Source organism: Sapajus apella, unplaced genomic scaffold (assembly GCF_009761245.1).
Source record: "Sapajus apella isolate SASKATOON/1434 unplaced genomic scaffold, GSC_monkey_1.0 scaffold90, whole genome shotgun sequence".
NCBI classification, from domain to species: domain Eukaryota; kingdom Metazoa; phylum Chordata; class Mammalia; order Primates; family Cebidae; genus Sapajus; species Sapajus apella.
Window position 1 is genome coordinate 2,672,376 of NW_022437030.1, and position 23,858 is coordinate 2,696,233.

The following is a 23,858-nucleotide window of genomic DNA, read 5'->3' on the forward strand; positions in this document are numbered from 1 at the left end:
AGGTCTGGGAGAGGAGGCTCCTTGGAGAGAGGGGTTGGACCAGCCCTCGACACCCCCTGAGGCTCTAAAATTAGAATCAGATTTCAGATCCTTGAGCTCTGCCCAAATTCCCACCACTGAAGACCTCATGGTCCCCTCTGGCTGTCCACTGGGAATGGAACCAACAGTTCAGAATCATGCTCCACAGGGATCTCAGAGCTGATTCCAAAGTCATGAACTGCTCACAGGCTGGATCTGATCTGTCAATGAGTATTGTGTAGACATAGCAGTTTTAACATACCATTTCAAAATTAGCTGACAACATTTCAAAGTTGGAGGATTTTATGTTTTGAAAGATAGAGTTTTATAACTTGGCTTGAAATATTAGAAGCTCCAGCTACTCCAGGCTGGCATTCCCATGTCACCAGCCAGCTGCCTGATAGAGACCTGCCTTGTCAGCCACAGTCCCCACCACTCCCTATCACCTCCCTCACAGGCATTGAGTGTAAGGTGCACTTGTCATCATGGCTGCACCTGGTTCACCTCATTCGTTCTTCTTGCCTAAAGCCATGGGTGTTGGGACTGGCTTGTTGCAGTGGCTGAGGGCCAGAAAAGCCAGCCCACTTGGACCTTACAGCTTTTGGACTTGCTGTCCCTTCACCTATGTTTTATTTTAATAGAGATGGGGGTCTCTCTATGTTGCTCAGGCTGGTCTTGAACTCCTAGTCTCAAGCGATCCTCCTGTCTCAGCCTCCCAAAGTGCTAGGATAACAGGCCTGAGTCACCTCACCCAGCCATTCCCTCCACTCGGAATGCTTCTCTCCTGGATGGCCACATAGCCGCACATTTCATTCTGATTTCTGCTCATATGTCCTAGAAGCTGTTCCTGCCCACACCCATCACTTCCCCCTCCGCCTTACCCTGCCTCCTCCTCCAAAGCGCGAATTTCCTCCTGGCATTGAACACATTCATCCGTTTATTCCCCCCTTGTTTCCAGTCCACCCCAATGGAATAGCTCCAATAGAATGTCAGCTCCCTGAGAACTGTAACTTTGTGTGTTTTATTCATTCTTGTCCTCAGCCCCTGGGTAGGACTTGGCACACAGCAGTGTTCAGTGCATACTTATGAATGAATGAAAAGGGAAAAAGGAAGGATGTGAGACTCTAGACAGCAAGGAAGCCTTGAATGTCAGCCTAAGGAGCAGGAATGGGACCTTTCCATGAGCTACAGGCAGGAGAGGGATGGGCCAGATTTGCCTTCCTGACAATTTCTCTGGGAACAGCCTTCTTGGCAGTTCTGTGGCCCCTTCAGGCACCTCATTTCCACATCAGCCTCATGATCTATATAACAGGCAGCCACCATGTGGTCAGCAATCTAGGGGGATAAGTGCAACAGCCATGGCTCCTGCCCTCAGGGAGCTTCTGTTTAACTGGGCAGAGAATAGAGCACAGGATGAAACAGGGAGAGGGAGTACATTCCCACCAGGCTGTAATCTCTGTGGAGCAAAGTCCCCTACATCACTCAATAAATATTTATTGAGCACCTACTATGTGCCAGGCCCCTGCCCTTAGAGTTCAGTCTGGTGATAGAGATAGGCGTTTCATCCACCAAACACACATTCTAAATACAAACCGAAGGGAGCTTGAAAAGAAAGGAGAAGCTTTACAGGCTCCTAGCTTGCTCTTCATTCATCGAACACACAGTAGGTGCTCCTATCTATTTTCCAAATGAATTAGTGAATGAATGCATGGTTCTCTTGAGGACTAGCTCAGAGAGCAGGGAGACCTTGGGGAGCTGCAGGGACGGTGCTGGAAGACAGGAGGGAAGAAAGATAGAGGATGAGGGAGAAAGATGGAGGACCCAGAATCAAGGGTTTGCTCTTCCCTACATGTGACCCCACACCGGACACTGAGCACTGGGCAGGACTCTCCTTGGGAGAAGAAGGGGACCACCTTTTCCTTTCTCAGGAATGTGCGCTGCCCCTACCCCACCCTGGGCGGCCTGGGCACCACTTGGTCTGCCATTTTGATGCTCTCGGCGGGACCAGGATGCTGTAAACACCCATACGAAACTCTCCTGCAGGGTCTCCGGGTTGCCAGCAATCACGGCCATCTGCTCACATGGCACTGCGCCCAAGCCCCTCACCCAGGGAGCTGTGCCAGGCAGCTATTGGCTCTGAGGCATGCCCCTCAAACTGGGCGGGGAGCCTCCTCTTCTGAGAGGCCCCAGGGGAGAAGGGGAACAAAAGACAGATTTCTTTTTCCTAGGAAGAAAAAGATCAATTTCACTTAAGACTCAGCACAAAATGAGGAGGGGAGAAAGGAGCAGAGATGAGTGTCTACGGGGTCCTGAATATTCAGAAGCTGTCTTTGCATAGCTCAGAGTCTGGGGCAATGGGGGAGGCAACCAGGGTGCACTCCATGTTTAAAACATCCTTCGAAAGTCGTGGTTTCTTCTTAGAGACACCCCCTTCTCCAGCCATCCCTGGTGGCTTGGCCTCTGCAGGGGACCAGGGAGGGGAGCCATGAGGCCGCTTCCCATTAGAAGCTGCAGGGAGTACTGGCCTAGGAGTCCACCCAGCTGGACTATGCAAGAGCGGCATGGCTTTGCACAGTCCACTGGCTTCTGTGAACCCCTCATAAAACATAGGTGACAGGATGGTTGTAGGGATTACATGGGACAGGAGGCAAAGTGGCATGTCTCTCTGAAGCAAGGAAAGGCCCAGCAGTGGTATGGCTCGGTGCTGTACATGTCCCCTGCATGTGTGCACACAGTTGTGCATGTCTAGTGAGCATGCTTTTCTACATGTGATGTGCTGGGATCCAGCTGTGTCTCCGTGGATGTGTGTGTACTTGACCATGTCCCCAGATGGGCCCCTTTGGATTTGCGTGTGAGACTCCAGGAGCCTATCTGGTATGTTCTGGCTCTTGCCCATATTTGTGTTATGGGATCATGGAGGTTCGAGCATGCACCAGTGTGTGTGCACACAAAGGGCTCGCGCTCTGAGCTCACCCACCTCTGGGAGCCCCAGTGACAATGGCAGATGGAGCAGGGGGAGCTGGCTTCGAGTGAGGTCCTGGTCTCCGAGTTCTTTTCCAGCCGCTCAGCCTCCAGGGTGGGTCCGCCTGGAGCAGGCAGAGGCCGCATCACCTCCCTGGTGGCTTATCCTCAGCACACCCTGCCCACTGTCCAGCTGGCATATGCCAGGGTCTGGCACTCATTTCAAAATCCACATCAGAAAAAGGCTGGCCATGATGAAATCATCCTGGTCACCCCAGTTCCACACGGGACTGTCTGCACCTTACTACCAGGGCAAGCAACCTGTGCCCCCACTGGGGGACAGACACAGAGGGGTCCCACGGTGTTGGCCCTGTCTCCGTGCTTCCTGGAGCAGACTGGAGATGGGAGGGGAGCTATGGCTCAAGGGCCTGAAGGGAGGTCGGAACAAAAGGGGCAGGGAAGAGGAGGCCAAGCTGCTCACTGCATACGGCACCCAACAGTTCATTGGTTTCCTTCCCCTGCAGTGGCCTATTTCATCCTCTGCCCTGCCAGGCCAGAATGATAACCAACCCTACTGCACAGGTGGGGAAGCTGAGGCTCCGAGAGGGGACCGAAATTGTACCGTGATGACAGTGGCCCTGGTTCCACAACCTCTCCTTTGGCAGATGAGTAGGCACGCCTGTGTCAGCTTTGTGGGTAAGAAGCCTGTTTCCCGGGGCAGCCTAAGCAGTGGGCCAGCTGACTGCAAGTGCTAACGAGCCAGACAGAGCTGTTTCTTTGGTTTCGGGGTTTTTGTTTTGAGACAGAGTCTTGCTCTGTTGCCCAGGCTGTAGAGCAGTGGCACGATCCTGGCTCACTGCAACCTCTGCCTCCCAGGCCCAAGTGATCCTCCCACCTCAGCCTTCTGAGTATCTGGGACTACAGGCTTATGCCACCATGCCCAGGTAAGTTTTTGTCGTTTTTGCAGAGACAGGGTCTCACTATCTTGCCCAGGCTTGTCTCAAACTCCTGGGCTCCAGTGATCTGCCCACCTTGACCTTCCAAAGTGTTGAGATTACAGGCATGAGCCGCTGCACCTGGCTCAGATGCTGTTGTAAAGGCTTATTTATTCCCCTCAATAATCCCATGAGGTGACTAACGGAATTACCTCATTTTACCCAGGGAGACACTGAGGCTCTCAGAGGTGAGTTAATTCACTGCAAGTCCCATGGTGAACTTGGTGCTGTTGGCTCATGACCACTACCCTGGGTTGCCTTCCACGGAGGTTAGGAGAGTTCACAAACTCATTTAAAAGAACAGACAGGAGGAGATAGAACCACTTCTTGCCGCTTCTTCCCAGGTGAGGTGGGAAAGGCGCCTGTTCTGCTGGACAGAGAAGCTCCCAGCATCCAGACGCAGCCTCTGCACCTGAGCTCCAGGTGGGAATCCACTCCCAGCAGAGCAGGAGGTGAGTGACAGCTCAGCCCCAGGACCAGCTGGGGCTTTCTGGGTGCTCATTCCCCTGGGGACTCCACCCTCCCCAGCCTGCTAGAAGGGGCAGCTCTGACGGCTGCTCTGCTCTCAGTGATGCTTTGGCCAGGGGTTCCTTGTCCACGCAGCTCCAGAGTCTGTGGCAAGGGAGCAGCTAGGAGGGGATGAAGGGGCAGGGGGTGCGCCAGGCTGGGAAGGGCATCCAGCCCTCCATAGCCGCCTCCGCCTACACTGAACACGCTGGATTATTCAATGTAACATTTAATTACACTGAGAGTCTAACGAACACAAGGAAAGTCAGATGTGGAACTCGCGCCCCCCGCTGAGCCTCCTGGAAACCGTGGGAGAGGGAGGGTTGCTCCATATGCCGCTACATGGGTGTGCGCGGGTGCGTGCACATGTATGCATGTGTGTTCATGTGGCACGCCTCTGTGTGTCCGTGTGTGTCCAGGCAGGCAATCCATGCACATCTGCCTGGCATGTGCCTTTGTGTGTGTCTGTTGTATATGAGTGTGTATCTCTCTGTTGTCAGTGCTGTGTGTGTCCACCTGCTGTGTGTGTAACTCTCAGTTGTCTGTGTGGCGTGTATGTGTCTCTGCTGTGAGTGTGCACCTCTCTGTTGCCCGTGCAGTGTGTGTGTATCATGTGCGTGTTAATTGCTGTGTGTGTGCATGCCTCCCTATTGTCCGTGTGGAGTGTGTGTATCTTCTCTGTGTTTGTGTACCCCTCTGTTGTCTGTGCTCTGTGTGTGTGTGTGTGTGTGTATGTGTGTGATAATTGCTGTGTGCATGCATGCCTCTCTATTATTAGGGTGGAGTGTGTGTGTGTATGTGTGTGTCTATCTTCTTTGTGAGTGTGCACCTCTCTTGTCAGTGCAGTGTGTGTGTATCTATCTCTGCATGTGTTCGCACCTCTTTGTGTGTGTATGGTGTGTGCGTGTAGGTATTCACGTCTATGGTCCAGCTCCAGGCTACTGTGTGCATGCATGTCTGGCTACATCTGGGCTGTGCGTGTCTGTGTGTGCCTGGGTGCCTCTCCCCATGTGCTTCTGTGTGCCTGCCCATCTTTGTCATGGCTGCTAAACACAGTGTTGCCTCTAGTGATGAGTAACGCTTCTCAGGCCCCCAGTAAACGTGGACTGGTTGAAAATCCTCTGGCATTCACACTGCTGTTTGACGCAGTTCAGCAGGCCCTCTTAGGGACTGCCAGGTCCCTAAGTATTAGTAATTCCGCTGGCTCCGTCTTCTTTTGCCTGGGACCAGGTAAGAGCGCGCACGTCCTCCTCTCGCCTTCCACCCCCTCCCCATCTCTTCCTTCAAGACTTCTCCCCTGGCCAGAACCATATCTAGGAGGCCTCTGGGTGGTCTCTTTTTTCTACATGCCCCTTTCCAGAATGTCATGTTGGACCCTGAACTCCTCTACTGACTTAGTTGCTCAGAATCAGATCACCAGGGACTGAGTTCTGCAGGTGTCTTCCCTGGTGTGTGACCTTAGAGGAGTCACTTGACCTCTTTGAGCCTGCCTTCCTGCATGGCAGGGAGTGCCAAAGCAGATAATGTGTTATAAAATGTGTTGTGCGCTATGGTGCAGTCAAGGGAGGGCCTTTACAATGGGAATGAGCCAGGCTAGATCCTTAGCCTGAGGGAAAGAATATGGACCCCAGGAGAACATCCCTGAGCCCTTACTAGGGCTGCCCCTGTTGGGGCAAGAGCAGCTGGCAGGGAGAAGGATGCGTATTCTCCCATGATGGCCTCTTTTCTGATCTCAAGGAATAGGTCTTGAAAGATGGCAATGACAAGGTGGCACCTCCTAGACACGAGGGCGAGGCTACACCAAGACCCATCAAGAATTTTCCAGAGACCTGGGCAACACTCTGGCATAAATTGAGGCAGTCTACTCATTGCGGGGCTTGATGCATGCTCTCCCTGTTCAGTCCCAGTCCAACTCCCTCCACCATTTTTCTCTTCTTTTCTCACCAAAATCTTCTACCTCAAGAATCAACTTACCAAGTGAAATTCAATCTGCTCAGTTACCAATCCCTGAATTGTTATATACGCATACAAGGACCCAAAGGTCTAGGCACAAAGATATTCATTGCATCATTGTTTACAACACATAAACGAAGTCGATTACTTATGACTCATTTAGCCAGTGAGATGCATTGTGGCCATTATAATAAAACAAGATCTGCAGGGACTTCTGCTTTTGGCAAGACGAGTAGACATATTTTCCCTATTTCTCCTGCTAAACATAACTAAGACTCCTGGACATTAAATATTTCTAAGAAGAGGAGGAGAAGGAAAAGAAGAGGAAGAAGAAGAAGGAGGAGGGGAAGAAGAGAAAGAAGAAGAAGAAGAAGGAAAAGGCAGAGGAGAAAGAGGAGGAGGAGAGGAGGAAGAGAAGAGGAGGAGGAGATTGAAGAAAAAGAAGACGACGAAGAAGAAGACAAAAGGTGAAGAGGAAAGACTGACTAGAAACCTTTGGATCTAAGGAAAAAACATGATGGTGTGTTCCTTTGGTTTTCTTTTTGCTGCATATATCCCAGAAAGGGCCAACAACATGGAAACACCAATGTGCATAGACCAAAACGCCCCATCAAATGTCTGCTTTCTTTAGCCAAAGAAGCAGTAAAGAATCAGCCCAGCAAAACAACATCTCTTAGACAGTAACCATGCTACTTCAGCTAAATGCCATAGAAAAAACAGTGGCTCCACCTGCACACTGCTTTCATTCTCACCAATCTATAATGAGACTCCTCAAAGCTCCTCACCATGGTGGGAAATCAGAAAAGGCCAAATAGGAATATAGGATTTTCATCCATCCGCCCTACTCCACAGTACCAGGGGAGCCTGAGTTTCCACTCCCTATCCAGTAGTATTAAGGCACCCCTGCCCCTGTCCCCACAGGATGGTATCAGAGGACGTGCACTGGAGAGGCAGGACTTTTGCAGGACTTTTGCAGCTGTCCAGTTGTACCAAGGTCACCTGCCCCTCTGTGGTATCAGTGCAGATTACTTGAGAATAAGTAACTAGACACTCCAACCTCTCCCAACCAGAGACATATCAGTGAAGACCTACTGGGGAGATGGAACTCCCACCCCCACCTAGCTATAGTAATGAGCCCCCTCACCTAAGGAGTTAATGGAGGCTTAGTGGGGAACTTGGGATTCTACTCCCACCTGGCATTAAGAAGGCAGTGAGACCCCTCTCTGCCCCACTATCTTTCCCTTCTGGAGAGGCATTAGAGGAAGCCAGATAAACAAGGTTTAAATGAGACCCAGGATTTCATAACATAATATACAAAATGTAAAAGTTTCAACAAGGGATTAGTTATGATACCAGAATCCAGGAAGATATCAAACAGAATGAAAAAAGAAAATCAATAGTTATTGAAAGTGAAATGGCAGAGATGCTAGAAATGGCTGACAAGGGTTTTAAAGCAACAATCACAAAAATACTCTAACAAGCAACCACACACTTGCCTGAAACAAATGAAAAAACAGGAAGTCTCAGCACAGAAGGAGAAGGTATCAAAAAGCGCCAAGTGGATATTTTAGAACTGAAAAATTCCATAACAAATAAAAAGTTAAACCAATAGGCTCAACAACAGAATGGAGGGAACAGGAAAAAAATTCATGAACTAGAAGACAGAGTAACAGAAATTATCCAAACTTTATTTTTTGGTACTTACGTTTCTATGCAACTATTAACGATCTTAATTTAAAAATGAACAAATAAACTGGGGAAAAAATAAAAAGAACCTTAGGAAACTGGAGACTATGAAAAAAAAAAACCCACTGTTTGTGTCATTTGAATCAAGGAAAAAAAAAAAAAAAAAAAGAGGACAAAGAGAGTAGAGCCAATAAAATACTTGAAGAAATACTGGCTAAACAAAATCCCAATTATGGCGAAAGACATACACCTATAGATTCAAGAAGCTAAGTAAATCTCAAACAGGATAAACTCAAAGAAATCCACACCCAAGACACATCACAGTCAAATTTTTGATAACTAAAGACAAAGAAAAATTCTTACAAGCAGCAAAAGAGAAACGACATTTACCTAGAGGGAAAAACAATTCAAATGAAAGTAGATTCTTATCAGAAATCACAGGAGTTAGAAGAAAGTGGCACAACATTTTTCAAGTGCTGAAAGGAAAAAGAAAAAACCTGTCATCAGAAACCTATATCCAGTGAAAATATCCTTCAGAAATTAAAGGGAAATCAAGATATCCTCAGAGGAGGAAAAACTAAGAAAATCTGTAGCGAGCTGATCTTGTTAGGGTTGCTCTTTTGCTCTAAAATATGGCAAAAGGAAGTTCTCTAAACATAAGAAAATGATAAAGGAAAGAGTATTGGAACACAAGGAAGGGAGAAAGAACACAGTAAGCAAAAATATGGGTAAAATACAATAGAGTTTCTGTCTCCTCTTGAGTTTTTAAAATTATGGTTAATGGTTGAAGCAAAATATTTAACACTGTCTAATGTGATTCTAAACATGTGTAGAAGAGTATTTAAGACAATTAGATTATAAATATAACTTATATGTATAAGGGGAGAGTAAATTGGTATAAATCGAGGCTTGCTCTTTCATCCAGGCTGAAGTGCAATGGTGCGATCTTGGCTTATTGCAACCTCTACCTCCCGGGTTCAAGCAATTCTCCTGCCTCAGCCTAAGTAGTTGGGATTACAGGCAAACGCCACCACACATGGCTAATTTTTGTATTTTTAGTAGAGATGGGTTGGCCAGGCTGGTCTCAAACTCCTGACCTCAAGTGATCCATCCACCTCAGCATCCCAAAGTGTTGAGATTACAGGCATGAGCCACTGCGCCCTGCCTGAGGCGACTTTTCTATGCTCACTTGAACTAGTAAGGTGATGAAACCAGGAGATTTTAATATGCCACATATATGTGTATATATATATATATATATATATATATATATATACATAGCAACCACTAAAAATGCTATACAAGGAGATATACCCAAAACACTGTAAATAAACCAAAATGAAATTCTAAAAATTTTCCAAGGTAGGAAGGCTGAAAAAGGACATCAGAGAAATTTTTAAAAAATAGAACAGAAAATATAAAATAGCAAACTTAAGTCCCAACATGCCAATAATTACATTACATAAATTTAATCTAACACAACAATTAAAAGAGATTGGCAGAATAGATAATCCAACTATAAAAGGTTTACCAAACATTCGCTTCAAGTATAATAATATAAACAGGTTAAAAATAAAATGATGGAAAAAAGATCTATCATGTAAACATTAATTGAAAGAAAACATGGTGGCTATATTAGCATTAGATAAAGTAGACTTCAGAGCAATTAAAGAGACAAAGAGGGATCTTACATAATGATGAAAGGATCAATCCATCAAGAAGACATAGCAATCCAAAATATATATGCACCAAACAATAGAGCTGAAAAATATGTAAATGTTAGAACTGAACGAAGAAATAGACATATCCACAATTATATTTGGATAGTTTAACAACCTTCTCTTGACAATCAATAGAACAATTAGAAAACCATCAAGGATACAGAAGAACTCAACAATGCCACCAATTTACAGTATCTAGACATCTATAGAGCATGCCACCCAACAACAGCAGAATACATTGTTTTAAGGGCCCATGAAACCATGATAGACTATATCATAGGCCGTAAAACATAAATTTCAACAAATTTTAAAGAATCGAAATCACAGAGTATGTTCTTCAACCACAATGGAATAAAACTAGATATCAATAGCAGAAAGACAACAGAAAAGTTGCCAAAAACTTAGAAACTAAACAAGACAATTCTAAATAATCCATGGGTCAAAACCAAAGTCTCAGGGTTGATTTAAAAATACATGGAACTGACTGAAAATGACAATACAATGTATCAAACATTTTGGGACACAGCCAATGCAGTGATGAGAGAGAAATTTATAGCACTAAGTGTATATATTAGGAAAAAGAGAAAGTGTCAAATCAATCATTTAAGTTTCCCCACTCAAGAACCTAGAGAAACAAGAGCAAAATACATCCCAAGCAAGCAGAAGGAAGGAAAAACATAAAAAGCAGAAGTTAATGAAATTGGAAACGTAAAGCCAACAGAGAAAAATCATTGAAACAAAGAGTTTGGTTCTTTGAAAAGATCAATAAAATAGAAGAACATCTAACAGGACTAACAAAGAAAAAGAGAGAAAACGCAAAGTACCAATATCAAGAGTGAAATGGTGGATATCACTACAGACCCACAGATACCAAAAGGATAATAAGGGAATAGGATGAACAACTCTACATGCATACATTACACAAATTAAATTAAATTACCCAATTCTTGGAAAACAGATGACCACAACTTACCCAATATGAAATAAATCATTTAAGTAGCCTTATATATCATTTACAACTATTAAGGAAGTTGGATTCATAATTGAAAAACTCCTCAAAAAGAGCAAGATCTGTGAGTGCTCACATGGAAAGAAAGAAGTAAAATATTCAGAATGAAAAGTCATAGAGCAATTCACAGAATAACATAGATTTGACAGAATAAAGGAAATAAATATATGCAAATGTATGTATATGCACAGACTATCTTTGGAGAGAATTAGACTGGAAAAAAGAGTGTTTGTAAGAGGGACAGTTGGCTTTTAGTGATTTTTTATTTTGTCCTTCTAAGCAGTTTACACTTTTTTCTTTTATTATTTAACATTGTTTTAAACATCAACATCCACATGGTTTGCCTGGCTGCTCAGCACAGAACATAGGAACCCAGGCTTTACAGACATATCACCTGCATTCCCATCTCAACTTCGCCACCTGCCACCACCCTAGCTTCCCTCACTGTCAAACAAGGACAAAGATCCTGAGGAATAAGTGTCTGGGAGTGCCAGGACTCTGAAATTAGCAGAGCAGGATGGCGTACCTCGCACTGTGCTCTGTGCTGTGAAGATTTAGGAACAAGAGTAAATCCAGGAAGCTCCTGAGGGAAAACCGGGGGGGGGGGGGGAGGGGGGGGGGGTCCCTGAAGGTGGTAACTCTTGAGCTGAGCCCTGAAGGAGCTATAGGATCTGTTTGGGCTGGGAGAGGAGAAACTTAATTATAGACAGAGATGTCAGGAGGCAGAGGCAGGGCAAACCCATGGTACCTGGGGACAGGGTGGCCGGGGACACCTAAGAGCCCAGCCAGGAGTTCTCAGGCTGTCAGGGCGGGCAGTTCTCCTTCAAGGAGGCTGATCGGAGCTCTTACTTCATTAAAAAGACAGTAGGGCCAGGATAATGTCCTCGTTGTATTCTCAGAGCTGATTTTCTTTTCTGTTTTCTATGAGGCTTTAAAAACCATCAGCTAATAAAACTGCCCTCCAGGTGCTCAGTGTGCCACAAAGTGTTGCCAAATGCATCCTCATATCCCCTCCAGAGCCCAGGGTGCAGACATCCTTGTCCACATTTACAGATTCAGAAGCCACCCATGAGCCCGGTCGCAGGTCCAGGCCTCCCAAGGAAGCCCCATTTCCACAGAGAGCTCTAAAGCCAAGATCAGCTCAGATGGCTGTAATTAAACACTCATTTCACAGACGAGGAAACTGAGGCCCTGAGTAGGACAGGGGCTTGCCTAGAGTCACAGGGGGAAATGGTGACAGCAGAGCATGGAAGCCCAGCCCAGTGCCCGTGGCTCTGCATGAGCAGCACACAGCAAGGCCCTGGTCCCTGCTTGCTCATGTGATGCAGGGGTTACCATCGGTGGCTCTGAAATTCCCTCTCACTACTTCTGGGTTGTCAGTTTTGCATCAATGGTCAGGTCATCCCTCAGAAGTGCAGGGAGAGAAACCCAAGTCCAGGGAAGTCCAACGGCCAGGCAGAAGTCACAGTGCTACTGAAAGGCCCAACTGGAAACTGACCAGAGTTCCAGCAGCCCCCATGCCCTGACTGTAAGGCCCATTCTCAAGGCCGAGTGCATGGGTAAGGGACCACCCCATCAGATGGGAAGCACCGCAGGTGTGGAGGAGAGCCACAGGGGCAAGAGTTTAGAGGGCCGCACGGACTCCGCAGAATGTTCTGGAGACTCTGACAGCCCGGAAACCCTCAAGGGTGGGGGCTGCTGGAGGGGAGGGCTAAGCAGGTGGCTGCAGGCCACATGCCTCAGGACCCAGCCTGCAGGCTGGAGGAGGTCCTCCGCTGGGGGCTGTCTCTAGGCCCCCCGAGAATGCCAGGCCAAAGAACTGGGCAGCGGCCCCTCTCCCGCCAGTGACCTTGATCCAGGCTGGACTGGCCTCTCAGAGGCTACATGGCCGCTTTCCCTCTGATCGTCTTCCCAAGGTCGTAAAATGTGTCGGCTTCTGGGTGGCAGGACTTTTGCAGGGACCCTCATTTGCAGTTCTTGCTGGGGCTGGGGCGGGGTGCGGCCCATGACTGGGCTTGGTGTGAAACTAGAAGCGGCCAGGGCAGGTGTAAATTATGCATAGCTATTTCTGGAAACTTCTCAGATTTCTCAAGAGAGAGAAATTAATTTGCCTGTTTGGGCAAATAACACCAATTTTTTTTCCCCTGCTTAAGGTCATTTTGTTAAAATAAAATTGATTAACGTTCTCTTTAAAGTTTAAGTAGAAACAGCTCAAACATATTTTTATGCACAGAATCACGGTTTGCGCCCTTCAGTAATTAATAACTCCACAAATAAGGTAACACCACGCCGCTGGCAGCGCGCTCAGCCCGCGGCCCCCCGGATGGGCGGGGCCGGCGACGAGGCAGGCCAATCAGCGCTCAGGGGAGGGAGAGGGCGGGCCGGCCGCGCACCAACCCCAAGCTGGGGCCGCCCCGGCGCTGTCGGGGCAGAGGCAGGTCCAGGATCCGCCCAGCCTGGAGCGGTCTCTCCGGGTAGAGGCGGACCCCAGTGGACTATCACCCGGAACCGGCCTCACTGATGAGAGTATCAGGAGCTAGCCATTTCTCTCCCTCTCTGCCTCCCTCCCTCCTTTCCTCCTTCCCTCCTTTCTTTTCCTTTCCCTCCCTTTCTTTTCTCTTTTCCTCTTTTTCTTTCTTTTTTTCTCATTCTTTTCTTTTCTTTCTTTCTTCTTTCTCTTTCTTTTCTTTCTCCCCTCCCTCCCTCTCTTTCTTTTCTTTCTTTTCCTCTCTTTCTCTTTCCCTTTTCATTCCTTTTTTCTTTTTTCTTCCTCTTTTCTTTTCCCTCCCTCCCTTCCATTCTTCTGAGACAAGGCCTTGCTGTGTCACCCAGGCTGCAGTGCAGTGGTGCGGTCACAACTCACTGCAGGCTAGAACTTTTGGGCTCAAGTGATACTCTGCCACAGCCTCCCAAGTGGCTGGGATTACAAGCGCACCATCATGCATGGCTAATTTTTACTATTATTATTTTTTGTAGTGACAGGGTCTTGCTATATTGCCCACCCTGGTCTCCAACTTCTGGCCTCAAGTGATCCCCCCATCTAGACCTCCCAAAATGCTGAGATTACAGGCATGGGCCACTGTGCCCAGCCTGGAGCTAGCCATTTCTCCTGTGCTCTGCTTAAGGGCTTCTTGGGGCTGAGAACAGGGCTTTGGAGCCAGACTGCTGGCATTAGAATCTGAGTGTTGGGAAAGTGAGCTCTCTTTGCCTTAATTTCCTAGGTTGTGAAAAACAGGTAACAGTATCCATGTGATAACGTAGTTGTGAGGATTAAAGGAGTTAATACACGGTGCCTAAAATAATACCAGGCACGTGCTGAATGCTGCGATAATGTAATTAAATGTCACCATTGTTCTTGTTTTAATTTCACAGCTTTGTGAGATAAGTGTGTTTTATGTTTCTAATTTTAATGATGAAAACACTGAGGCTCAGAGAGGTTAAGGGTTTTATTTGAGGTCACACTGCTAGTGAGTGATAGAGCTGAGGTCAGCATCCAGGTGTCATAGTCCACAGATCTTAGGCTACAAGGTGTCTCCCTATGCATGCTTACCTTCCTCTAGCCTTTTTAAAGTGTCATTGATTCATTTTCATATGCAATATCTGCATTCATTTATTATTTTATCTGCTCCAGATCCTACGTAGGGTGCTGGATATAATGACATTTACTAAGAGTCAGACTCTGCCCTCAAAGATAGTCAGACAGATGGGTGGGAGGTGGAGACAGCTTGGGTAGTCATTAGTGCAGTGTTCCAAGCCCTGTCAATTCTCACTTCTTCCAGCTACAGGGCAGGATTGCATTTCCTGTCCCCTTGTGATAGAGTGGGGCCATGTGACAATTGCTGGCCAATGCATTGTGAATTTAAGAGCTCTATATTTGTGTAAGTTCCAGGCAAGGGCACTGAACTGCCAGTTTCTCTGTCTCTCTCTCTCTCTGTTTGGTTTCTGACCATCTTTAAGGGGGTGGTTGCTCCCTGGTCCTAATTTCTGAGTGACCATGATGAAGAAAGCCCCCTGGACATCCAAGATGGCTGTGAATATGAGTCAGAAAAAAATCTTTCTTGTGTTAAACCATGAGAAATTGGGCCCTTTTGTTACAGTACCATATCCTAGCCTGTCCTGACTGATACACAGTCCCAGAGACAAAGAGGTATAAAAGTCTGTACTGTGCATGCCCAGTGATGGACTTACACACCATGTGGTATCAGAGTTCTTATTATGAGAACATTTTACCTAGCTGTGGGAGTCAGAGTAAGTGACCTAAAGAATAAACTGGGCCAAGACTAGGGTGAAATGAATGAAGCACATGCTTTGGGCACAAAATTTAAGTGAAAACACACACACACACACACACACACACACACACGTAATAATTTCATGTAATGTTTCTGAAAATAAAACTCAGTGTAAAAAAACCCATGATGAAAAAAAAAATGGCAAAGTGTTAAGTAAAGACAGAATCCAATGCTACATTTGTGCCATCCCACCTCACCTGCCAGATCCCAATCCCAGTCCTGGTTCCAGTAGAACTTTATTTTGAAAAACAGGCTGCCAGCCTGCAGGCTGAAGCCTGCCAATGTGATTTCCTAAAACATTACATGAAAATGTTGTTTATTTTGATCACGAGTGTTTTGTATCCGCTTATGTTTTGCTCCCAGGTGAGTGCTTCACTGACCTCACCCAAGTCTTGGCCCCAAGAATTAGACAGCTGAGCTGGGTCTAAAAGTAAAAGTTAACGGGGGCGGGGGAGCGGCGAGGAGGAAGGGAAGGCCGTTCCAGCATGAGGAAGCACTGTGAGCAGAGGCATGGAGGGAAAAGACGCCAGGGGCATGCATGGCAAACCGTACTTTATTTCGTGCTTTTGGAAAGAGGTTGAGCAAGATAGAAATGCAAATATTTAGCCATTGTTGAGTGTTGACTTTTCTCCTCTTCTGTGATGTTAAGAGTGCAGTGCAGGGTGTATCATCACTGAGCACTCTCCCGGCAAGACTGCATGAACCAAAATCAACTGTAAGTTGTAAAATAGTGGCACCATGAACTTGCTTTGAAGGGTAACAAGCATTTGGGGGGCAAACCTTTGTAAGGTTTCTCTCTCTTCTCCAAAGGCAAGTTCCAAGCCATACCAATAAATACAAAACGCCACATGTCACAAGTGCTATGATGGACAGTAACCAGAAGTGATTAATGGGGTAGTCAAGTTACCTCATGGTTCAAATGGCTTCTGGAACGCCAGCTATTGCAGCCACATTCCAGCCATCAGGAAGACGGGAGGAAGCAATGAACTCATGTCTTCTCTTTCAGGACAATTCTTAGACTTTGCACATACTGCCTCTATTTACGCCCTATTGATAAAACCTATGGCTGCCAATAGTAATAGAATCACACCTAACTTCTGGAAAGCATAGGATATATAATCTGCCCCCTCCCCTCTCCAAGGTAACCTCTGCTCAGCTAAAAATTGGTTACTTTGTTAATGGAAAGAAAGAGAACCAGCAGTCTTTCTTATAAGGTACAATACAAACTTTATTCATCATTTTCGTCATGATTGTTAAAATAAAAATAAAAATGGAGTCAGACACCCCAGGCTGGAAGGCGAAGCACCCAAGTTATAGTACCAAGTTTATTCTCAATGGTGTGATATTAGACAAGATTCCAAACTTCTCTGGGATTGTTTTAAATCACCTAGAACTGAAACTCCGTAGGAAATCAGCTCTCTAAGGGTATTTCCGGCTCGTTTCCAGCTCAGGGCTTCCGCATTTGCGGTGCTCTCTTCCCGCTGCTCTTGGACCTCCGACCTCCCTTCTTTCTTCAGGTCTCAAGCCCCTGCCTCAGCAAGGGCTTCCTGAATGCACCCCTGCATCTCATTCATAGGCCTTCCATAAATCCCAGGCAGCTTCTGGTTTTGTCATCACAGCACTCATGACCAGGTGTCGCTATGCATTTACCAGCATGCTTGCCTGTGTCACTGTGAGCTACGTGAAGCCAGGGGCCACATTGGCTGGTCATCTCCTTGTCCCCAGTGCCCTGTGCAGTGCCTGGCAGATGAGGGCAGCTCAGTAAATACCTGCTGAATGGGTGAGTGGAGGAAGGCATGGATTGGAGTTTTGGTCCTATTTACTGAATATTTGTAGGTACAGGTCCCATCCCTAGGAACACACACCCTAGGAAGGAAGAAAAACAGATGGAAAGTTCATTATTAAGCAACTGTGAGTTTAAAGGGAGCATTCTCTACTGGGGAACTCAAGAAGATTCTTTCCATAACAGTTTCTCCACTGAGATTGAAACCCTTACCCGCCCACTTCTGGGCACTCTGGGCAGGTGCTCGATGACAGGGGCCTGTGGCCAGGGATCCTGGTCCATCTCCCAGGCTGTGCAAAATTCCTCCACCCAGAGTCACTAGAACTGACAATTTGTACATCAAAATACAGCAGCAATAAACCTTAGGCTTCCAGTTACCTTGCCCACTCCCCAAAGCCAAATCCAAATTCCACTGTGCCCTCCTGGCTAAAAAGGTGCCCTCCTGCAGGACACCTGGCGTCATCATTGATGACCATGCCTCTTGCAGGTCTCTCTCTCTATGCAGCCCTTTGGCATCATTTTATACAAGCCTCCCAGTAACCCTCAAAGGCCCCCCCCAGCTGAAAGGCAAGTGTCTCATCCCACCTCCAGACCATTCCTCTGGAACGGGCGAGTGGGGTCTCGGAGGCACAGGTTTATAACCCTACACTGCTCCCCCACCCTAATACCTCCTGATGGCAAAAAAGTCCAGTTCCAAGAAGGGCCTCAGTGTCCCCGCTGCCAGCCCCCTCCCTACACGAAGTCACGAGGGGCTCTCAGCCGTAGCAGCAGGGGCAGAGCCAGCCGGAGAACAATGGGGCTGGGGTGAGGGGGGGAGTCGGTGGGGTTCCCTGGCTGCCTTGCCACCGCCATAAACCTCATTACCTCACGGTCCCCTAGGCCGCCTCTCTCCTTACCCAAGGCATCAGCCGGCTTCGCTGCTGATTCCCACACGGCGTGAAAAGCTCTTAAACCCCCCGCTGTATTTTTAATGGGGGCAGTGACTAATTTAGCCCTACGCCACCAACCGTCAAATCAAATCTTCTATTGGTACTTACTGAGGGCTCTCACCTGGGCTCCACAGAGTTTGGGATAGATCCGGAGCTGGAGAGGACCCTGCGGCAGAGATGTGGCAGGTCCCCGGGACACACTGGTCCCATTGACAGTCCCAACACTGCCCATGAGGCAGGCCTTGCTGTGGACGTGCGGCAACCTCACTCAGACACAGCCCCAGCCCCAGTCCGTGGGTGGGCACACTTAGCGGAACACTGGGTGTCTACCCTGAGGTCTTCCCCCAAAACAGCCAAGTCTCCAAGAGGCTGAAAATTGGCATTCACAGCCTTCAGTGTCCAGGAGGAAATGGCCCACTACTGGCAGGGTCTGCTCTATGATTCACAGGTGTAAAATGCCTTTTGAAAAACAGAAAGCCCCGCCCATGTGAGAATGTTACATGAGGTGGCAAAAAGAAAGGGGAACTCTTATAGGTCATCAGAAGCCGCTTGATATGGGAGTCTTCTAGAAGATGATGTGTATAATTGCTCCAAATTCCATGCCTGTGACTTAGTATTACATTATAATTAGGTGCAATCTGTCTGCCTGTTTCATTTCCGCTCTGCAGAGGGTAATAACCAATTTCCTTGCCCCTTGTGAAAAGTTCGCAAGGAAGGGTTTCCCCGTGCAAGCTCCGGCCTCTGATTGGCAAGTCAGCTGAGCACCAGCATGACGGAGGTGTGGGGGGTAACACGGAGAAGGCCTGGAGACCAAGGCTGCTGGGTGGGCCCTGGGATACCAGCAGGGCCAGAAGTAGGTGAGATAAGGAAGGTGCCTAGAGTGTAAAATGCAAGAGGACACCCATTCCCAGAGCTTGCAAGTGCAGGGGACCCTGAGAATGAGTGCCCCCTGAAATACTGCACCCCAGGCCCCTGCCTGCCTCACTCCAGACCTGGCCCTGGACACAGTTTCAATGTTTCCACATCTTGCTGATCTCTATGACTGGGAACCTGCGGCTCCTACCTGGCTCTGCTCTGCAGTCCTGGCCACACATCTCCATGCCTCAGAACCCAAATGCCACCTGGAGTCCTGGCAAGGGAAGGGCTAGCCACTTGCCTGCCTATATCCAACCCATGGGAAAGCCAACCCTGAAGGGAAAAGCAAGGAGACACCACAATGAGCCTGGGCATCGATCAGCTGCGTGGCCTTGGGAAAGCCGCGCGTTACCCTTGGGCCTCTGTTTCCCCATCTGTGAGTGGGAAGATCAGGGTATTCCATCATTAAGAGGTTTTCTGCTTTGACTTCTGTGGCCACTGCCAGCCCGTCCAGTCTGCGTGCATTAAGTTACTATGCTTGTTTTCCGAGGGAAGCAGGGTCTATTGTGTGCAGGTCCTCAAGGGCATGTGCAAGCTCACAGGAACTTGTAGGGGTACACCCCTTACAGGAGCTGACAGCCCCTCACGCGGCCCTAGGCTGAGGAGGAGAGAACCAGGCAGCCGGATGCTAATCGCATGGATTCCCTTTATTGAACTGTACTAGTTACTGCAGTCAGATTAAGTCACATTTAAAAGCAGACCATCCAGTTGCACTGAAACCGATTATATTCATTACATAGTTTTAATCACTGTCCGGTGAACTGGCAAATCCAATCAAAGCATTAGTCTTTAATTAAAAAATTAAAAGGAAATATTCAGACAATAGCCAAGCAATCACATCACGATGCACAATTACCTAGAACTGCAATTAAAAAGTAGTTAACCAAAGGGGGGGAAAGAAAAACAAGAAAGAAAAAAAAGAAGCAAAGAAAAAAAAAATCACACTAATTCTTTTTTAAAAACTATCAATATAATACATGAAAGAACAAAGGACAATAGCCTTAAAAAGCAGGTTTCTCTAACTCTAGAAATGTAGTCTGCGGCGGAAACTCTAAAAGCACACTAGCTGTAGCAGGACAATAAAAAATACTGAGCATGGAATACTTTTAATCTCTGCCATTAATATTCATTTCCAGCTGCTTATAATAGCAGCGCCTCATGGCCAAATCATTAGAGTTTTACATCTGGGTTGCAAATGACACTTTGATTGGATGTAATGTTCAAATGGCCCTCCCCACGGCGTCTCCGGCAAGCCTTCTGCGGAGAGGTGTCCTGTTGAGCGATCCCTCACTGTGCGTGCTGGCTCATCGTGTGGTTCTGCAAAGGCGAAGAAAGGAGACACACATGAAGGAGAAGAATGGAGAGCATGCTCGTCCCTCCCACTCAGTGCATTTACGCCGGGAGCCGCAGAAAAGGACCTCGATTATAACAAAACAAAATGCAACAAGGAAAAAGTGCTCGAGGGACACAGCTGCCAAGACACCACGTTGATTTGGGGCTTGGGGATCGGTTCCTGATACTGCCAACCTGGACTCCCAATACGTTGTTTCTTGGCTTTTTTTTTTTTTTTTTTTTTTTTTTAGACCATTCAGGTCTTACCAAGGGGACTGGCTAGGTGGAGGGAAAGGGGAAATGCCGGGGAGGAGGCAGGAATTAAAAACATCCCCATTCGCCTCTCCATCTCCCTTTTCCTCTAATGAAGAGGAGGAAACTCTGATCGCCTGCAGGCTGCCCTCACCGCCCCCTCTCAGTCCTCGCCGTAGCTGCTCCAAGCCTAGCAGAGGGAGACAGCAGATGTGCTGTGCAGCTCTCCGGCCTAGAAACACCCGAGCGGGCACAGGCGTGCTGAGGCAGTGGGCGGCCGCTGTGCCTGCGGCCCAGGCAGGGGACGGGTCACCCGGCAGGACGCGGGAGGAGCCTCTGCTGCTGGGCTCGAGAGCCTGCTTGCTTGGTCACATGGCAGTGGCCCAACCAGAGACTGGGACTCAGTGCAGTTTGGCCGAATGCACCTAGGAATCCAGGACCCAGGTGGGACCCTGTGGCCAAACGTTCCCTCTCATTACAGCCAATGGCATTTCCTCCCCCTGCCAGCCAGAGGGGGCCAGCAGGGTTGATCTGTTTCACAGGATCCAGCGGCCTGGGGCTGGGGGTGGGATTTGGCATCTGAAAACCCAGTCTTTTTGTTTCTTTTCAGTGGTTCGTGTTCCAAATTCAGACCCATTGCATCAAAGCCTCAGGTGGTGCTCCAACTCATGACACCTGGAGAAAGGAGGCAACATGCACCAGGGGCTGAGTGCGCCTGTTTGGGGCTGCACAGGACCCTGGATCCCCGGGAGAGGCTCCCTCCCGGCGCCCTCCAGGGCCCGGCGACTCCTGCAGCTGTGCCGCTGACCGCCAGGGGTCAGCAGAGGCGCCGCGTCTCTCCCGGGCTCGGGTCCGAGGCGAGGGCGACCAGGAGATGCCAGCAGCCTCGCCCAGAGGCCCGGGCCGGGCCCCGCACAGCCCCTTCCCGTGGCGGGCACTGCGGCGGCTGCGGCCCCCGCGGTGATGTCACCGACCCTTCCCGCGAGCTCTCGGCCGGGGAGAGGCAGGCCGCGCCCGCGCGCCTCCCAGCAGATGCCCGCAGCGCCGAGCGCACTGCCGGGGCTTGGCGGGCATGCGTGCTCTGTGCCGTGAAAGGCACCGCTGTTTCAATCCTCACAACAGCCGTGCGAGGTGGGACGTCTTAAGATGAGGACATTGAGGCCCAGGAAGGCAAAAATTACAGGCCCAACGTTACCCGGTTGGAAGCACCGGGCACTGAACCAGATGGCTGGAATCCGCGGAAGCCAGGGGCTTTCGAGGGGAGCCAGGCTTCCCAGGGCCTGCACCCCATGGGCCCGCGGTCTGCGGATCACCCGCATTCTGCACCAGATACAGCGCCACCTCTGCCAGCGGGGCCTGACACCTCGGTCAGGGGGACCCAGAGGCACCAGGCAGGTTGTCTGAGGCCACAGATGGGATGCGGGCGGTTTCCATGGGAACCCGCACCCTCCAGCCGAGGCACCTCTCCCTGTACTCGTGCAGGGACAGCCAGCTAGTCCTGTGGGGAGCCGAATCCACACTCCACACAGCCATCCTCCTTTTAGCTTCAAGGAGGTTCAGCAAACCTTCAGCAAACCATTCTGCTGACTCAGTTCCCGCCTCCCTTCTCCCTCCCAACCAAGCCGCTCTTAGAGTCCTCTAGGCACGTGGATCACTTCCCATCCCTGCAGACCTCTTCAGGTACCTGCAGCCCACCTCCCACACAGCCAGGCACCTCTCCTGAGCTAAACTGGCCTCCTCTGCTGAGCTGCACACAGCATGGTGGCACTTCCTTTCTCAGGACCCAGGGTTGGGCGTGTACTGCCTTGCCCATGCCCCTGGGCCTCCAATGCTCAGCAGGCACAGCTGCCCAGGAGCTGCACTTTCCCACCCTGCCAACCGCCAGTCAAAAGCCCAGGCTATTTGGGTGTGGCTGGGTCATCCTTTATTAAGGGGAGGATGGGGTGGAGGAAGAGAGGGGATATGAGGAAGGGTTCTTGTCCTCAAATTATGGTTCCTAGGGCCTGACACAAAGTAGAGACTCAGACAGTATTTGTGAATGAATCAATGGAAGGAAAAATGAATGGATGTATGGGTAGAACGTGGATATGTGGAAAGGGGAGAGGGCATTCCAAGAGGAAAGAACAGCAGAGACACAAGTGTGGAAACTGGAATCCGAGTGGCAGATGCAGACATGGGTCCCAGCACAGAAGTCACAGGAAAGCTGGTGGGCACATGGACAGTGGAGGCCCTGAGTGCCAACAAGCATGGACTTTGTTCCACAGGCCACAGAAAACCAGACATGATATTCCATCTCCACAAAATCCTCGAGGACCACCCACTGCCAACATGGGCACGGGATGTCTGGGATCTCTGCAGAATGAAGCAGCCTCTTGCCAGGATGTCAAGATTGGGGTCAGTATGACATACATGTTCCACACTGGCTCACCTGGGCACTGCTGAAGCAGACGTGCTGAAGGCTAGAACCCACGCTTGGGACCACTGGTTAGGAAAACTCCAGAATACCTATGCCATTCCCCAGGAAAAGCCACAGTGCGCCTGCTCACTTTAATAGCAGTAGCAAGGGGCTCTGAGGTTAGACTCAAGAAAGAACTTCCTCCTAGAGGGCTCTGAGACAGAAGGATAAAACTTCCTTCCCTGAAGTTTTGTGACAGGAACAAAAGCCCAGAATGTCACAGCAGATGGAAATGTCAAAACTTGATGCCCCGAGGGGACCAGACACCAGAATTCACTCAGCACTATGTTATTAAGCACCTGCTGGATGCTCTGCTCTGTGCTGGCACGGTGAGGGGGAGGGGAAGTCACCAGCTGGGCACCCCCTCGAGGGGCCTGATTTAGGGGGGCTAGACACAGACACCCAAACGTTTGTGGGATTAATGGTGCAGATGGCAGCTCAGCTAGGGAAACTGGTCAAGGGCACCCAATCAGTGTATGTGATGGTGGTGGGGGGCACAGAGGAGCCCAGGTGCTCAGCCAAGGAGGGCACCGGCCTCCCACAGGCCAAGGCCAGTGTCAACAGGCAGAGTGGGTAGTGGGACCCCTGTCCCCAAGACTCACCAGTCGCCCAACGCCAGGCCACAGGGCAGCTCTGGGCAGCCACTGCAATCGGCACAGTTCAATAACCCTGAAAGAACCCGCGCTCCATCCCCCATGGCCAGAAGCTGTGGTTTGAGGAACGTGGGGAGGTTCAGCAAACCTTCTTAAAGAGTTCCTTCCACCCCGCATGGTTCTCACAAGGGCATTCTGCCTTAATGTCTATTTCTCTGTTTATGCTTGTGCTATATTTAGCCCCTTTAGAGAAGGAAGAAAATCATTTATAAAGATGCTACCCACCCCACAGATGAACACTTACCACCACACAAAGGCCGGGGGTGGAGACAGGGGCCCAGGGAAGGACTGGAAAGTGCCTAGAGGGAGGCCTGGCATCCACTCAGCCTCACTGCCTGCCAGGGAGACACAGGTGTGGGCCAGAGAAGCAGGTGAGAAAAATAAAATGGAAGAGCAG

At 49.0% G+C, this 23,858-nt stretch overlaps 1 protein-coding gene across 5 annotated transcripts in view; it reads right to left on the reverse strand.

Annotated features, from left to right (window-relative positions):
- Positions 1-19,395: 19,395 nt before the first annotated feature.
- The window catches only part of ZNF423 (zinc finger protein 423), a 359,366-nt gene continuing 354,903 nt past the window's right edge, over positions 19,396-23,858 (reverse strand). For all 5 annotated transcript variants that reach the window (XM_032255644.1, XM_032255643.1, XM_032255647.1 and 2 more), the window contains one exon: positions 19,396-20,086. In XM_032255644.1, coding sequence (XP_032111535.1) covers positions 20,057-20,086 — 30 coding nt within the window. In that variant the 3' untranslated portion in view covers positions 19,396-20,056. The remainder of the gene's footprint in view (positions 20,087-23,858) is intronic.